The 16,941-nt window shown below is 39.3% G+C and overlaps 1 protein-coding gene across 1 annotated transcript in view; it reads right to left on the minus strand.

Annotated features, from left to right (window-relative positions):
• INTU (inturned planar cell polarity protein) overlaps nt 1-15,679 on the minus strand; it is a 51,492-nt gene extending 35,813 nt beyond the window's left edge. Inside the window, exons 1-2 of the mRNA XM_010564502.1 lie at nt 15,531-15,679; nt 10,371-10,954 (exon numbers count right to left, since the gene is read on the minus strand). Of these exons, the coding sequence (XP_010562804.1) occupies nt 10,371-10,954; nt 15,531-15,670 (724 nt within the window). The 5' untranslated portion in view covers nt 15,671-15,679. The remainder of the gene's footprint in view (nt 1-10,370; nt 10,955-15,530) is intronic.
• Nucleotides 15,680-16,941: the final 1,262 nt, after the last annotated feature.

The following is a 16,941-nucleotide window of genomic DNA, read 5'->3' on the forward strand; positions in this document are numbered from 1 at the left end:
CATCAAAAGATAAAACTACTTAGACTTCTCAAAAGGAATAGAAATTGAAAAGTAAAAATAGAAATTTTGCTTGGTCATTCACCTACTTGGAAAAAAAAAAGCAGCAGCAGTAAGAAAAGGATACATATTAAAGATATTCCAGGTATGGTAGTGGGAGACTAAAAAACCCAAAAGATTTGATTACATAAGCTGGCAATTTAGACCATCAGTCCAACATTTAAGATGAGATTTGAGGTTGAACCTAAGTCAGAAAAACTCTCACTAAAAGGATAGTCCTTCATGGTTTCTCTAATATCAACATCCAAAGTTGGAAGCACTTTTCAGTATAAAAGAAACACTGTATCACAGAGGAAGAAACCAATAAATATTACTGGAATAACAGAAGTATAATGGAATTAAATAGTATATTTATTCTCAAGAAGGTAACCAAGTAACACAAAACATGAAAAAGACAAACACAACACCCAGAAGCATTACGAAAGGCATTGCCTTTGAATGTAGGTGAGTATTAATAGGACCTGACAGGATCCCATCCAGAGTACTCCTTACAATTCTATTCACCTGTGCTCAAGAAAAATGAAATCAAATGAGATCAGATACACAGAAGTAATACTGCAGTGACCATGGGAAATAGAGAACCCGTTTATGTTGGTTCAAGATGAGGTGACTAAAGGCTATGTGTGAAAGTAGAGAGAGTAGAAATCAGAAGGTTCTGTAATCCCAAAATAGAGAATTTCTAACAAGCTTTCCAATAAGGCTATCTAGGGCAAAATACCTAAGATGAGGCAACATAAATTTATGAAAAGAACTATATGAAGTGACTGCCAGTGGCACCAGGATATAGGACTTGATGGCTCATTAGGTACTTTCCAGAGCCAAATATTCAACTTCAGAGTAACAAAATAGGCCTTATTTTCCACTTGATTTTCTTTGGTGTCACTTTCAGTTGTCTCTGCTTTCTGTCCTATTGGGTGAAAAACTTGATTAGTTTCCAGCTTGTATCTTCTGTCTGTAGAAAGGGAAATAAAGAAAAGAAATTAGCTTCTTACTAACATTGGAAGTGACTTGATTCCAAGGTCATTCTTAAGCCTTACAGGTGTGAACTAAAAATACCAAGAGCTGCTCTGGAAGAGCAAATTGAAAATCAAGCCTAATTTTGCTCGAGCTGCACAAAGACTCACTTAAAAAGTACCTCCACATCCTCTCCAAGATCATTAATATTAGCATTTAAAAGAGTGTAACATGTAATATGAAACACTTAATAAACGACTGAAAAAAAGAAAAAAAGGATTGACTGAGGTACTCGATTTTCTTTCAAACTAGGTACTCTTGAGCTTTGTTTTCTAAGGAAATGAGTCTTCTAAAACAGTCCTATGAATAGCTTTGATCACATTACTAAATTTCAGCCAAAGCTGGAAGAGAAGGCACAAGTCATGTTACATGCTAGAGTTCTCTTAATGGACTGCTGGACAGAGAAGCCCTCCCCTTTTCCTTCCCTCTTCTGCCCCAGGTAAAGCTGCACCCCGAGCTCATCACCCGCCCTGTTTGTGCTCCAGGCTGCCCAGTTCGTGCAAGGGCAGTTCAGAATCAGACACAACAAACACTGACTTGTCCAAAAAGCTGTTAAGAGGGCAGGGGAGGGAAGGGTATTATAAGAGCAGTATGAGGTATATCCCCATGTGTGGGGAAAGACATGAGGGGAGGCATTCTGGGACTGGCATAGCGAAGGCACGTGGATATAACGTAAATCCAAAGGCAGCTGGACAGTTCATTATTTCCTCTGTTCACAGTTTGGTTTATTATTTGTATCTACATTTATATCTCATCACACTTAGGTAAGCCTTATTGAAAAAGGTGAAATAAACCAGCACATTTCTCACAACTAGTGCTGCTACACTTGCAGGGTTCAGGGAACTCTATGAATTCCAGAACACACAGGCTAGAAGCAGCAAAAGGACACCTGTCCTTTTCTCCTGCAGCAGGACAGGTGAAAAGCCAGAGGCAGCATTACAGTAGTGTTCAACTACACCTGCAATAGAGAAATCCTCAGCCAGGTAGTGGCAGCACTGCTCATCATTCTTTCAGGCAGTGTAAAGAGGTTAGAAAAAGTATATGGATTCGTAGCAAACGTGCACATTAGTGTAACTTCATTTTAAGCCTTCACTTGGCAACAAAAATGTGCTCAACTGCAGAAATAAAGCACTAAACTGTAAGGTTCAGTATATATTTTGAGGTTTCTAGGGAGAAGACTTGCTCAGCTCAAACTAACACAGTGATGATAATGATGTGCATACTAAGGAAAAGTTGAATCTGTGTCTCTGAGGTCTCTCCATTTCCTGAGAATCTAGAAAAGACAACAGAATCTGAAAGTTCAGAAGAATTCTGACAGTTTATCATTACTTCTATCTTCTACTTTGTTATTAAATACCATCAAATACAACTGGAATTCTTCCTAGGCACTAGGTCAATTGCTCAAAATCAGTGCAAAATACAATTAAGGCCAATGAGAGAAAGAACATTCTCCTTAACTAATCATCAGTAAGGAAATACAGAATCTCCCCAAAATGCAAGCAATATTCCTCTTTAATACACTAGGCAACAACCAACTGCTCACTGTTCTTTTACATTAAAGGAAAATTCATTCCTACTCTTTCTTACAGCAAAGCCAAGAAAAGGTGCATTTTTATTATACACACAAAATGTTATCATTCCTTGGAATGAATTAAATTGTTTTTTCTATTTCAAGTAATAGTCGCTTTCTCCCTAACCTCTGTGTTCCTTGATACACAGCACAGTGAAGTTTTAGCCCATCAAATCTTCAATGCAACAATAATTCAAAGACAGGAAAGTTGAAAGTCAAACAGCATTTAAAAGCAGCTCAGTAAGTCCACACCAGAGCTTCAGGACTTGAAAATTAGTAATCAAAAGCAGAGTGTTCAGGCTACTCTAATATAACAAGAAATTATAAACAGAATTACTACGTTCTTTGTTGAAGAACACTGTATTAAAGATCATCATTCACAAATACAAGAGAAAGCATAAATTTGCTCTTGTACTCATCTGGAGCACTGTTCAAACAAAAGTTGTTTGTCTTCCCCTTGTTTTACTAGAGACCTTATGAATTCTGTTGTAAAGCCAACAGTCATCTAATTCACAAAGCCATTCAAACCAGCTGCACACATTTTGTGAAGACATACACACCTCAGCAGTTAAGGGAGTATTTTTGAACCACATCTCCCACAGCGGACTATACAAAGACACTTTGAAAGGAGATGATCCATCAGTATTTACACGTTATATATTCAAAGTGTTTTATTTATTTGATGCCTAATGTACACATGTAAAACTTTCATTGAAGCAGTAAATATTTATTCCACTCAATTTGTAAAAATGTAATCATGTACCGTAAGTGGAACAGCTTTCCAGAAGACACAGCCAAAGCAATCCTGTAGGGCTGCCTTCGTTTTGCCAGAAAATGCCATATCGCTATTAAAGAACTGCGACTCAATGTACAACTGAGAAAATCTGCATTTATCAGTATGGAGTGTCCAAAATTGGGGGGGGGGGGGGGGGTGTTGCAATTTTTTCCTTCTTTTCTTTTTGCCAAACACAACAGCATTCAGGGAACAGAGACTATGAAGTAACAGAATGAAAGACATCACTGGCACAATAGGAAGTATGTAAAATTATGAACACAGACTATCTTAAAGCAGAACATGACCACAAGATCTATCCAGTGTGGTAATTAATGCCAGCAAAAGAGTTTATACATGCAAATGCTCCTTTGTTAGAGTTTCACATCTACACTTTCTTTGAGAATGGTTTCCTCCCCTTTAGCAGTGTGAAAAACTTAGAGGAAGTGAGACTGACTTAGCTCTTCAGACATTAAGACCATCAGAAATATAGTGCGAATGTATAAAGTTTAATCTAATTTCACTTACTTAATGCTTAATCAATTTAGGTTAAATGAAATGAAAGGGTAAATAGGGTTTGCCATTGTTTAAGTTGATCTAAATCGATGGTTTGCAGAGTTAAGTCAAATTTTCCCAGACTGAAACATTGCTGAATTTCAGATGTGGAGAGACATTTCACTAGCGGACAGAAAAAAAGTTCTACAGATGGTACTGCAAATACATTTTTCAATCATTCTTGTGCTCTATGAAGTGGGTGAAAAAGCCCCTCTAACTGACTTTTTTTAAGTACAGAGATCAAAGTGAACTTTATTCTTTTTGCTGAAGTAGATGTATGTACTTACGTAGACAAGAAGCAGACATTTGCATGAAATCTTCTTTTCAATCCTGATATAAAATAATGTGAAATTTTGCCCCCCCCTTTTTTTTGCTTTTCAACAAAACAGTTGTATACAAAAATTTTACTGTATAATACTATATAGAATAGCACGTGACCTGCTCTTAGTGGCTTGCATTTTTACCAGCAATATGATCACTATTGTCTGTCATGAAAGTCACCAGCATATATGTTAAAAGATGAAGAACATTAGAACAAAGTCTCGCTCAGTTCCATTTTTAGAGACACAGTGAACAACTGCAATAGAGGAAATAAAATTTCTTCAGGCGGCTACAGGATATCAGACCTTGAGTCAATAAATTTATCTTTAGAAAAATACATGTCCTTCTCTTTAAGGAATAAAGTAAGCTTTTTTTCTTAATTCCATAATAACAAATAATCAAGCTTTTGAGTTCTATCACTTATAAAAAGATTCTCAGTCCACAAAGAAACTATAAGATGTCCATATATGTTCTCCACACAATGCCAAGCAAAACTGAATTTCACTAGAGTGATGGAACAGAGAGAGAAGGCAGGAATTCTTTCCTGTTTTCTTTTTTCTGTCTTTCCATCTTCTCATTAGAAAAAACTTCTCACATCCAGCCAGTAGTAGCCAAGAACAGTGTACATTGATCTCAAGACACCTATTTTGCACACAGCTGATGAAATTATTCCTGCTTTTTTAAAGACAAAGTTTAGAAAAGTCTCTGGGACTGCTGGCATCCCTAAAATGTTTATTTCAGAACTGCCTATCACTTTGCCACAGGAGGCACAGGACTATTACTTTTGTGAAATATCCATTCCCTAGAGATAAACCTGCAAGCACCATTTCTAAAAGTAGATCTTCTTTGCATTAAGCCAGGGTACACTGACTGATAAACGAATACCAGTTCCATACTGTGATGGGAAGTGAACATTTTTGGCTGAATTAAAACCAGAACCATGTTGTTCACGTAGGAAAGGACTGAGGACACTTTTTTCATGAAATCCTAATATTTAGTTTCCTCTGTTCTTGGTAATGACTTGGTGGAAGTACTTATAAATGTTCACATACTCCTTTCCAAAAAAGGCAAAGTATGGAACACATTCTACTGCAGAAAGCCAGATCAATTACTTGCTTTATATGTTAGCAGGCTGCTTTTACCCAAACCAATGCTGTTATGCTTGAAGAGGAGATTAAAAGAACATAAACGACATCCCAAACTCCACAGTGACAACATAGAAATACAGAGCTTGTGTAAGCTTTGCTATCTTGCGTGCCCAACGTCTCTACTTTGGAGAGCTTTTTCGACAAGTACACCATATATGGTAATTCCTCATGAAAATCTCAAACTCTCACAGTATTTTGGTCCTTTTGGATGTTTTTCTGACAGGACTCTTAGTTCCATGGTCTGCAAATGACAAAAACAGCATTTACTTTGACTGTCTGAAGATGACTGCAAGTTGCTTAATTTTTGTAAATGGATTACCATTTTAAACCACTAGTCTATGCTATAGAAATCTAACAGATATACTTGACTTTCTAGCAATGATGGCCTCGTTTACCAAAACTTCAGAACTCCAACAGCAGTATCTATTAAAATTAAAATGAGCAAAGATTACTTACACATTTCTTTATTTGGGGAAAACAAACAAATAACCCTCCCACATAACATCAACAGAATTACTGGACTAGAAATCCACAGAAAACCATTTGTCACTAAATGGGGTTGGGATCTGGACCTTTCAACTGAAACCTGCAACAGCAGTCTGCATCTTTTGCATACTTGTTCAAAACGGGGTAATTATAGCTCATCTTTACTATCATCCAAGATTAATCCCTGTCCCTGGGTAGTTTTCACACTTTTTTGACAACTGTGCCTAGTGATCAGGTGAGAGAATTCATGCAGACTGTTCAGATATTCGGTGATGAGAGCAATAAGAACAGAAGATAATTTCAAAGAGAGTAACAATAGTACGCTCTGCTAGTGAAAAGAGCTTTCCTGTATTTTCAGTGTCATTGGAATTACTTTTCCATTTGTACTACAGCAGAGATGATGATCATCAGCATTTATAAGAAATATCCCCTGCTGTGAATTGGATAGGTTTCAATTTGAAGAGCAGGAAAAAAAAAATAAAATCAAATTATAATGGCATTTCCTATCACAACCACCATTTGCCTGGATCTAAGAGGGAATATTTAGTGGAGCTTTTTCATCTTTGAAGATATGCTCACATATGAGACTAGAAAATTTTACACAGCAGACCAAGCTTTGCATATTGTTAATAATGAACTCAAGCAAGAAAAAGTTTTGCCAAAAATACAGAAGACACTTAAAAAAACATGAGATAAAAGCAACTGTATTTCATCTTAATCAAAATGAAAGTGACAGCAAAAATTTAAAAATCAATGAGGGCTTTTTTGTTTTGAAAATTTAAGATGGATGCTGAACTGCTAAATATTAAAATAAATAAATAAATGAATTGATAAACAACACATGCATAGAGTGGCGTCTTTTTACAGAGTTACAAAGCGGCAGGGGTTTTTTAGCTTGCAAAACTGTTGTATTTACTTTCATATGGTCAGCGCCTGCATTCTACTTGGTTAATAAAGTACAGCAACAAGACTTATGACTTCCATATGCAATCTTAAATAAAAAAAATTAGTGTAGTGCACAAATAATAAACAGATGTTTTAAGTGTTCAAAGCTATAAGGGATACACATTTCAGAATAAACTGAACAAGCCACCTAAGGAAAGTGATTATTTAGGGGGGCAAAACCAGTTATTTCTACTAAGAAATGTTAAAGCAATAACCACTTTGTAACTGTTTATTCAGAGGGAAAAAAAACAAAGAGCGTTTAATCACCCTCACAATTCAACCTTGGTAGCCATGTCAGTGGCTACCATACTTACCACTGAAAAATTAACTAATTTGCCAATGAAAATACAAAGTAATCACTAACTTGGTTATTATTTAACATATTACAAACCCAAGCCTTGGGAAAAATAATCTAGAGCTCAAATTTTAAATAAGATGGGAGAGTTAGAACACCATTATCGGGCATTACTGGCAGGATTTTGGTAGTGGGGTGCTGCAGGAGTGACTCACGTGGCAGGAGGTCGTGAGCTGCCTTGTGCTGCTCATAGCCAGTTCCAAAGCTAGTGGTAAGCAACTCACTGCCTACCAAAACATCACCTAGCCAGGGGAGCCATGGCACCTCTGCCCAAACGTACTGAAAAGCGAGCAGCAGTCACTAGAGGAGGGGCCGAAGCCCACGGAGGGGACCCATCCCTGAAGGGCTGCGGCCTGTGGAGAAGTCATGCTGCAGCAGAGGAAAACAAGAAAGAAGCGAGGAGTGGCAGAAGGAAAACATCACACACACAATCCCACCCTCTTGTGCCACCCCTTATCTCACCAAAGGAGTTGGGATGCACAGTGTCAATGTGCAGCAAAAACAAGGGTACCCGAGACTGGGAAATGGGAGAGGAGAGATGTTTGACTGAAGCTGAGCCTGGAGAAGGCAGGGAAAAAGGCATTTTCTTAATTGTTTGGGGTCTTGTTTTGTTTTGTTTTCATCTTCTCAGTACTTTAAACAGTGATCTGAAGTTTTATGTTAACTGGCAAAAAGTTAAATTCAGTAACAACTCCCTGAGCCAAGGCTGTTTGCCTGCAATGCATGTTGCAAACTGGTCACCAGGAAGACCACAGTATGTCATTTTGAAGCATGTATTTTAAAAGGAAAATACACTTAGTATTTGCTTCACAGAAGACTACTACAAAAAATGGTCTGCACCATAGAAAGCTATTAAAATATTAAAAAACCAAAACAAGAACAGGTTAATATCTATGCATATGCAGGTTAATGAGGATGAACAAAGTTATAACCAAACCAGCTACCAGGCATCATGCTCTACTGATCAGGTATTCCTCATTTGTGATGGCTCAAGAAGCTGCCTCATGGCTCAAGAACTTTTGTGCAAATATTTCAATTTTAGACTGACCACAGAAATATTCTTTACTGACTGTTTCCACAGTGCACAACAGGATTCCTAAAACTTACTTTTAACAACAAAAACAACAAAAAAAGCAAAGTTCTACTGTATTTTTCTTGAACTTTCTGTCCAACTTCAGATCCTATTGAACTTCAGTTGCTTCCAAATCAGGCTTTGGGTGTATACCGTAGCTATTCCATCCTCTGATGTGCAATGCGGAAGTAGTAAACCAGATAGTTTTTTGACTGGAACAAAACTTTTTTTTACTGTATATTCTTTATGCATACAGCACTGAAACCTGAGCATCTCATTTATGCAAAGCATCCCTATTTCTAGATACCACATAAAAATTCCAGAGTACTCAGCATTCACTATAGATATATAATTTGAAAGTATTTTTATATGAAAATTATACATTTTATACTGTTGGCACAGAATACAGCTCATTTTCCCAGTTAAGAGCTGAATGACTACAGCATGCTTAAAAGTATTTGTTTCCACTGTGCAAAAACAAGGCAATATAGGTTGATGATAGGCTAGGACATATTAAACTGCAAGACTCTTTAGATTAATTTACATGTTCTTCTATTTAAAACAAAACAAAAACAGTTTTTGTCCTCACTAGCTCCAGGAAGCATTAAGCGCTGCAGATGAAGTACTATCTCCATTTAGAAAGTTAGCTTTATCTCCTGGATCTGGTATTTGCCTACACTGTTCTGACTTCACACCTGCTCTTACAAACATGCCGTTATATACATATTTGTGTCTCAAAATTAACCTACAGGCTATAAATACCCACACTTACACTAATTAGATTAAACACCATTAAGCAGATCAAGCTGAAACTCACTCCCTCCTCCTCCTCAGTCTGCATCCCCCACTTCTTGACTAATCAGTTCTTTCTGGTAAAATCTGAAAGTTATCCAATTCTCCCTCTGGAGTATTCTTTAGCACCCCTACCAAAAATATGCGCTAGAAAAATCAGCTACTCAAAGCACGATTTGCCTTTTTACACACACAACATTGGAATTTCAAAAGCACTGGTGCTGACTGTGGGATTTGTGCTACTACAGTATTAAGATTTTCACAATCTTCTAATCAACATCACATCTTTGCACTCTCTCTACGAGGGACCAACTTCAAGGGTAATTAAACAACCTTCCACCCTTTGCAGGTGTAGGCTAGCTGTCTCCAATTTACTGTCTCTGAGGCTGGGGTCTTGTGAGTGCTGAGTCCTTTTAATGGCCTCTTGATGCTGGAAGCAGAAGTATTTCTGCTCCTTCACTACTGGCCACAGAAGTTCATTCGCCTCCACTATTCACGCTTGGGTGCCTGTCAGACTTCTGTAACCCAAATTTAACTTAACTATACCAGCAAAAACTAGACAAGCAGTTTTTCTTCTGGGTTAGTTTTCTGCCAGGTTATTTAGTTGCATCAGCTCATGGAAGTGTCTGACAAGAGCCAAACCAACACAAAGGAGAGCTGCTATACTGGCTCAATGCCTTCTAAAACTGCAGTCCCACTATGTATTTGGAGGCCTTCTGATCACAACTGCTGAAGCAGCAGCTGTATACTTGCTAAACAGAGGAATATCCAAACTAGGCTGTGCAGAAAGTTTAAAACATAAATCGTACTCAGTATTTTTTCTTCATATACAGTAAGGCTTTTTAACTAAGGGGAATAGTGTGGAAAACAATGAAAACAAAATACAGTATTTGGCAGACTATAGCTTTTCCCCAGTCCCACTTATCTACTGAACAAATTCTGCATTAAATTAAAGCAGGTGGTGGTGGGGTATTTGTTGCTCCAAGTTCAAGCTGCTCATTCCCGGTAAGCCTAAAGGATAGTCATCTCCTTACTGTATTAACACCTTCTAGTTTATGTCACATGTTCTTAAAACCACTAATACAGTAAAAGTGAACAGGTAAGAAAACATGAGATACAATGACATTTATTTAAAATAATCCCTCAAGAACTGACAAAATAGTTGTTTTAAGTAATTGCTTATGTCTCAGGAATATTAAAGTCAGCTGCCTCAAAAAAAATTTTTTTTACATCATCATTTTAAAGGAAGAGTGCAGAAGTTAACTATTCATCCGATTACTTACCAATCAAGATTTGACCTGTTTTCATTGCTGAACTACCTGGCACTAAGCCATGTACTACAAGCTTCTCTTCACTGATTCCTCTGATGACTTTATTCTTCCTGCCTTGTTTTTCCGCTCTTCTGCTCCATGAAGACTGATGGACAATCCCTACTAAGGCCTCCAGCAGCCTGTGCTGCTCATCTTCTTCAGTGCTGTACAGTTTTCTGGGATTTACATAAACATATACATCTTTGTATTTTTGCTGCACAGTGACACCCATTTTCTGAGCAGACTGGTGTTTCAATATGGAAGTAGGACCAGTGGAGTGCACATTACAGCTTCCACTGCCTTTCTTATCAGAATGCTTTGGTAAAAGATTCTTCTTTTTTAATATTTTGGTCAATTTCTTCAGTTCATACTTTCTTTCTTTTCGTGATCCCTCTTGAATAACTTCAGCTTCATTTTCACGAAACCTGACATGATTCACTGCTGGCATTTCTGGACAGCTGTTCTGAAGCAGAGTTTCTTCCTCACTTTCACTCAATTCTAAATAAAATAATTCCCCATTTTTCTGCACACCATCCAACCATTCAGGTTCAAGGTCACTGGGAAAGAAAGAAGAAAGATCAGTGACAGCTCTAATAAGGAAGACTGCTATGCAAGTGACATCTGATTACTTCAAGTAGGGAGAGGATAGGGAGAGTGCAACAGGGAGGCGGGGGGGGGGAGGGAAAAAAAAAAGTTGCCTCCTGAATTTCAACTGCTTTAAGTTTGCCACAAGGGTAAGAGCTCTTCTCAGACAAATGATGGATATGGCAAGTAAAGACATCCCTCACAAATGTTAAAAGAGTTTCTTCAAATGCCTTACAGGAAAACAGCCATTGCAAAAAGCAATATTCCCTTTTCTGAAAACAAACAAACAAAACCAACCCCAAACCATTTCTTACATATACAGGTTTTAATTAGTAATTACATTCATGGGTATAATGGGGCTTTCTCTTAGAGAAAAAATGCCATCCTATTTGTTCTCTCCCATTATTTCTTCCCTTACGCATTTATAAGAAGGCTTGTACTTTGGAAAGACAAGAATAACATTTTAAAATCGCCTCAACATCACCAAAAAACCCCAAGATGAAATCTAGGTAACACTTTTTAAGGCAAGTTCAAAATAGCATACTCAAGCTCACAGGCAAAAATACACAAGAAGTAAAGAGGCAGCACTACTATAGAAAAAGTTCTAGCAGCTGGAGTGGATCACTAAGTCACTAGCAAGAAGCCGCTGCAAAGAAAAGGCAAAGCAACTACAGGATGTATTAACAGGAGTACCATCTGCACAACACAAAAATTTTTTTCCCTAATTTGGCAATGGCGATGTGTCAACCATGTCCAGTTTTGGATAGTACATTTAAAGAAAGATCTAAGAACTGGAACAAGCCCAGAGCACAGAGAGAAATAGTAAGTAGTTTATAAACATGTTTTAAAGGGAAAGAGACTGAAGGAAATCATACTCTTTTGGCTGAGAAAAAAACCAAACAAAAAATTATAGCTGAGAGGCAACAGACCAAATGGTCTACCACTCCCCTCCCCAAGATGAACCACAGAGTATTACTACAGAAGGATGAGGATCAATAATGGTCAAAGCAGGAGTACTTAGTGGTTTAATGTACCAAACTATTTAAGCTAAATATTAAGATAGCTTTTTGATCACCAGCCCCTCTCCAAAAACAAACAAAAAAAACCCCCAAAACAAAACAAAAAAAAACCAAACAAAAAACCCCCTCAGCATTAGCAGGCAATGTAAGGAACATCTGGGATGTTCTGTATGGAACATTTTCAGGAACAGACAAGAACAGTTCATTCTTCCTGAGTAGATGACAAACAGGTCTCCCGTTCTATGAATCTGAGTCCACACTGATAAAAATCAAATAAGGAAAAACTAGAATGGAGACTTACATCATAATTAATATCATTAGTTGTTTAAAGTTAACATACATTCATACATTTTATACTAGAACTAGCTAATTTTACTGACTCAAGGATGCAAATTCTGTTTAAAACTAGTATTATATAATTCAAATAGAGCATTTATTTGAATACACAGACATGATACAGCTTCAAAGTTTAGCTGAACAGAGAACATTGTACAAAGACACTGCAGCACAGCACCTTTAAGGGCTCAAAGAGAGGATCTGGCTGGACTAAGAATACAGAAAACGTCAGCATTACTCTCTTCCTGGAACCCCAGTGAGTTAGGGAGGTCTATGGATGTTGCAGACAGGAAGAAACATCATGCATTTCCTCTGTAGTTATTAATTGTTTTGCCCAAATTGATAGTTTTAAAAGAAGAGCCACCACCTGTGATAATTTGGCTATTCCTGATGGTCATGGGTAAGTCAGAGTTTGCATCTTCCACCACATCTTACTCAAGATCTTGAGTATCTTACTCAAGCAAAGTATCAGAAAGATAAAAACACCTAAAGGCTGCTGTTAGAGCCAGACAATTATCTAACCTAACATCTCTCAAAAGGTGGTAGGTAAGAAATAACAAGACAGAGTTTTTCCTTGGTTTGTTTTTTTTAAGAAGTACTCCTGCAGTCTGGTGCATGTAAGCAAAATGGGGAAAAACCCAAAATTGATAAAGGAGACATTAGAAATTTACAAAGAAATAACATTTGGGTTAGCAGAAACTCCTGTGATGTGCGACAGCCTTTTTATTTCCTCTTTAAAAGGGACTGTGCTCTTTGGAAAAGCTTTCTTCTTTGGGGTAGATGTCAAAACTTCAGCTTGAATGCCAGTTCACACACTTATGTTCTCCAGCTTCCTTGCCTGTTTTCATTATAAGCTACTACATGGACCAAGGGGGAAAAAAAAGGGGGGGGTGGTGGTGGTGTGGTGTTTACACTGGGTCCACTCAAACAGAAGCGCTCCAGAGAGAAGGCTCTTCAAGGAGGGGCACACATGACAAAGTTCCTCTATGCAAATAAGCTGATAAAGACAGAAGACTGAAAAAGTGTCACAAGGGCATGAATTGCTCTCCTTGAAGGCATTTTCATGAAAGTAGTGTAAAGGTACTATTACTTTCTGAATACAGATCCATACAGACATCTAAAAAAGCAAAGTCTGAAATAAGAAATCTGCACCTAGTATGACAGGTTTTTTTCCTAATTTCACAATTGATTTAAACCAAGATAAAAGAAAAAAAAAATTATAATCTCATTTCCGTCTCTTCCCTTGTGCCAAAACAGGCAGTTACACAATAACCTGAGCTTCTGTGTAGGCCTGGAAGCTTCAATCAAGGGATCTAAAAATCTGGAAGACCCGGATTCCTCTAAGAACAGTTTCACGGATCCCACACAGATATTTCTTCTTTGGGATAAATGTCCGAAAAACTGTGCCAGTTGAAATTGTCCATGTATGGAAGAAACATATACTAGAAATGAAGGATCCAAGTTCTGATTCCGAAGCAAGTGACTGTTCTCACCCAAGGAAACTCAGAAACAATAAACAGTTAACATCTATGAGCCTTGTTTTAAAGCAATTAAAGAACAAACGAAGGATTAACTATTTTACTGCACCGTATGATTAAATTCCACCCATATGATACTTTGCAGAAGTAAAGATCATCTTTAGTTTTCCCAACCTTTGCCTACACAACAACAAAGTACAGCTTCAGACTGAGGCATCAACTTGGTATACGCAAAGCTGCCATCTTCTTTATAGCTATGGCTGCCTTGAGGGGTTCTGATCCATCACAACTAGTGAAAGTGACAGAAAACGTTAAACTCTGTTAAAATAGACAACACTATTAAAAAAACCAAACCAAAACCACACTATTTCCACAATGGCATATGGAAGCATTCGCTTCACACGTCTGCCTGAAAACAGGCCTTGGACAAAATCACAGGGCTCTGAGAAAGAAGCACTCTATCACCCTTACTTCTGCCCTCACATGAACGTTCCTTGGTGTGTCTTGGTTTTGTCACATCAGCTGTATTATCAAGCAGCACGGTTTCAACTGTCAGAAGCTTATTCTGGAAGTCAGTAACTGTTAATTCAGAACACCATTCCCAAGGTTTTTCTTTCTTTAATTTATCAAATATGGCAGATTATAAAACCAGATGCAGATAATCTGCCATTATCTTCAAATGCCATTATCTTCAAATAGCTAACAGGCCTATCTTTGTACCTATTACTTTGGCAAACTGCACTCTGTTTCTCCCTCCCTTTTCACTACGAGTCACATCTTCACCTCTTGTTTCTGTACTCAGAAAGCTGGAGTGTTACAGGCCCAACAGGAGAAACTATTTGGACGCAAAATTAAAGCTTCACAGTACTGTTGATGCAGTGATACAAAAGACGCACCTCAATTTATCCAACAGTATTACACATTGTGTTCTGTGTTGAAAACTGTGGAACACAGCTTTAACCTCTGAACACATGTAAAGAACGCCAGTAAGTAGGCATTTTAGATGAAAGATTTAGGAAAAAAAACCCAAATACACACAAAAGAAAAAAAAGCATGGCTTCAGGCAGAAAAGTGTTACAGTTGAGTTCTGACGTATAAACACATAAACAAAGTAAGGTAGGTGTGCACCCAACAGCTTTGTTGCTCACCCAGCCAGAAGTATGGGACAACTACAAAACCAAGTATACTTAAACACACATCAAACCTCTCCCACGTAAAATCTTCTTTTTCTTCCTCACCGCACTGCATAATGAAAATAACAGGCCGAACAAAATGCCATTGATTAGACCTCGAAATACACATTTGAACTGTCAAGCAGAGTTGCTTTAATGCAGGGATCTGACAGAGAGTAAGTTTTTATATGAATTAAAACCCAAAACCCTAATAAAAGAAAACGCCAGCGGTTGCGCACGCGACTTTAAAACATGTATTGGTATTACAGAGTGGTCTTCTCACCCACCGCTTCCCCAAAGCCAAGCCACTAAACCAGGAGGGCTGCACCTCCAGCGCCCAAGCATTTAGTACAGGCACCAGCCCGAGGGGCTGCCCGCTAGCTGAACTAACGCTGTCGCCCCCCACGTTACTTTTAGGGTTTCGTCAGAGAAACGCACTCTTAAAAAACGACCCGCCCGGGGAAAACCCCCGGCCCGGCCCACGTCCCCCCGCCCGGCCCCGCGGCAGCGGAGGGCACCGAACGCCGCCGTCCCCGCCCTTACTCGGAGCTCGCGGACGGCGAAGTGGCGGACGAGCCGCTCTCGCTGCCCCCGGTACCCGCACGCTCAACGCCTTCTCCCCTCGACGGCTCCATCCCCTCAGCGGCTCCGCGCCCACTCCCGCCATCCCCCCCGGACGCCATGACACCCGCACCCCAGCGCGCCGGGGGGGGGGAGGGGCACGTGACCCGCGCCCTGCCCTTCCCATTGGCGGGCCCGGCCCGGCGCCATGGAGACGAGGGGGGAAGCCTGAAGGCGCGTCCTGCCCAGGGCTGCAGCGCGCGGAGCGTTAACGGTCGCGGCGGCGGCACCGCCGCCTGTGAGGCCCGCGCCCACGGAGAGCCCCGGCACCGCCAGCCGGCCCCGGGAGGATCCGGCAACGGGCCTCAGAGCACCAGGCTTTCATAAGCAGTAATTACGGCGCGCACCGCTGCCCGCCTCGGGAGGAGGTAAAGCGTAGTTTTAGCGCGGCTTCTGACAGAAAGGCCAGCTCGCCTGCCCCCTTTGGCTGGCAAGAGGCGTAGTAAACGCTTCGAAGTGCCCAACCTCCCCGTTTAGTTCCTCAAAACAAACAGCTGAGTCTCGCTAGTCCCTTGAAAGTCTTTCAGTGTGTCAATAGGGAATGCATAATGGAGAACAGGCTATTTATGTAGTTGTCCGATACCAAGGTCTCAGCAACAGTTCCATAAAAGAGACTGTTAATGAAACTCAGAGTCCTGGAGTGAGCCTCAAAGCATTGCTTATAATCAAAAACTGATCCAGAGAAAGAAACGTGAGGTAAATAGTAATTTTCATCAAGTCAAATGGTTAGCAGTGGAATACTTCTATGCTTTATGTTATACCCCGTTATGATCATTTAAAGAGTTGAGAGAAACTACGATAACTTCTCTTTAGGTTAGTCAGGAGAACAGTTAGGTTAGGGAGGAGAGGCAAGGATGTGAGACAGACCCAAACAAGCTCGGTGATTTGGCACCTTAAAGCAGTCAAGGCAGTCTACAAATGCAAAATCATGCACAGTCAAGAGAGAGAGAAAAAAAACCTACTCAGTTTTCAGGACTTAAATTATTCACATCCATGAAAAACAAGACCCATGGCAACCCTGCAGACAACTTGCTGTGTAGCTATGTCAGTAAACACATCAGGACACGCATGGTGAATAAGGAAAGGGATGGAGAATAATTGTTGGAACATTTTTAATGCGTTGGATTTAATCTCTGCTCAGTGGGATATTTGCACAGCTTCAGCAGTGAGGTTTTATAGTCACAGAATTCTGGTATGAAATTCCTGTACTTGAAACTGTTTTAGGGAAGTGTTTGCTAGTAAGTGTGACTTCAAGTGAATTAACAGGAATGTTTTGGACTTGTATGCATGTGATTAAGGCTTCAACTGGAGTAGTTAGAGATACCTGTACTAA

The sequence above is a fragment of the Haliaeetus leucocephalus genome, unplaced genomic scaffold (assembly GCF_000737465.1).
Source record: "Haliaeetus leucocephalus isolate CR32 unplaced genomic scaffold, Haliaeetus_leucocephalus-4.0 Scaffold181, whole genome shotgun sequence".
NCBI lineage: Eukaryota > Metazoa > Chordata > Aves > Accipitriformes > Accipitridae > Haliaeetus > Haliaeetus leucocephalus.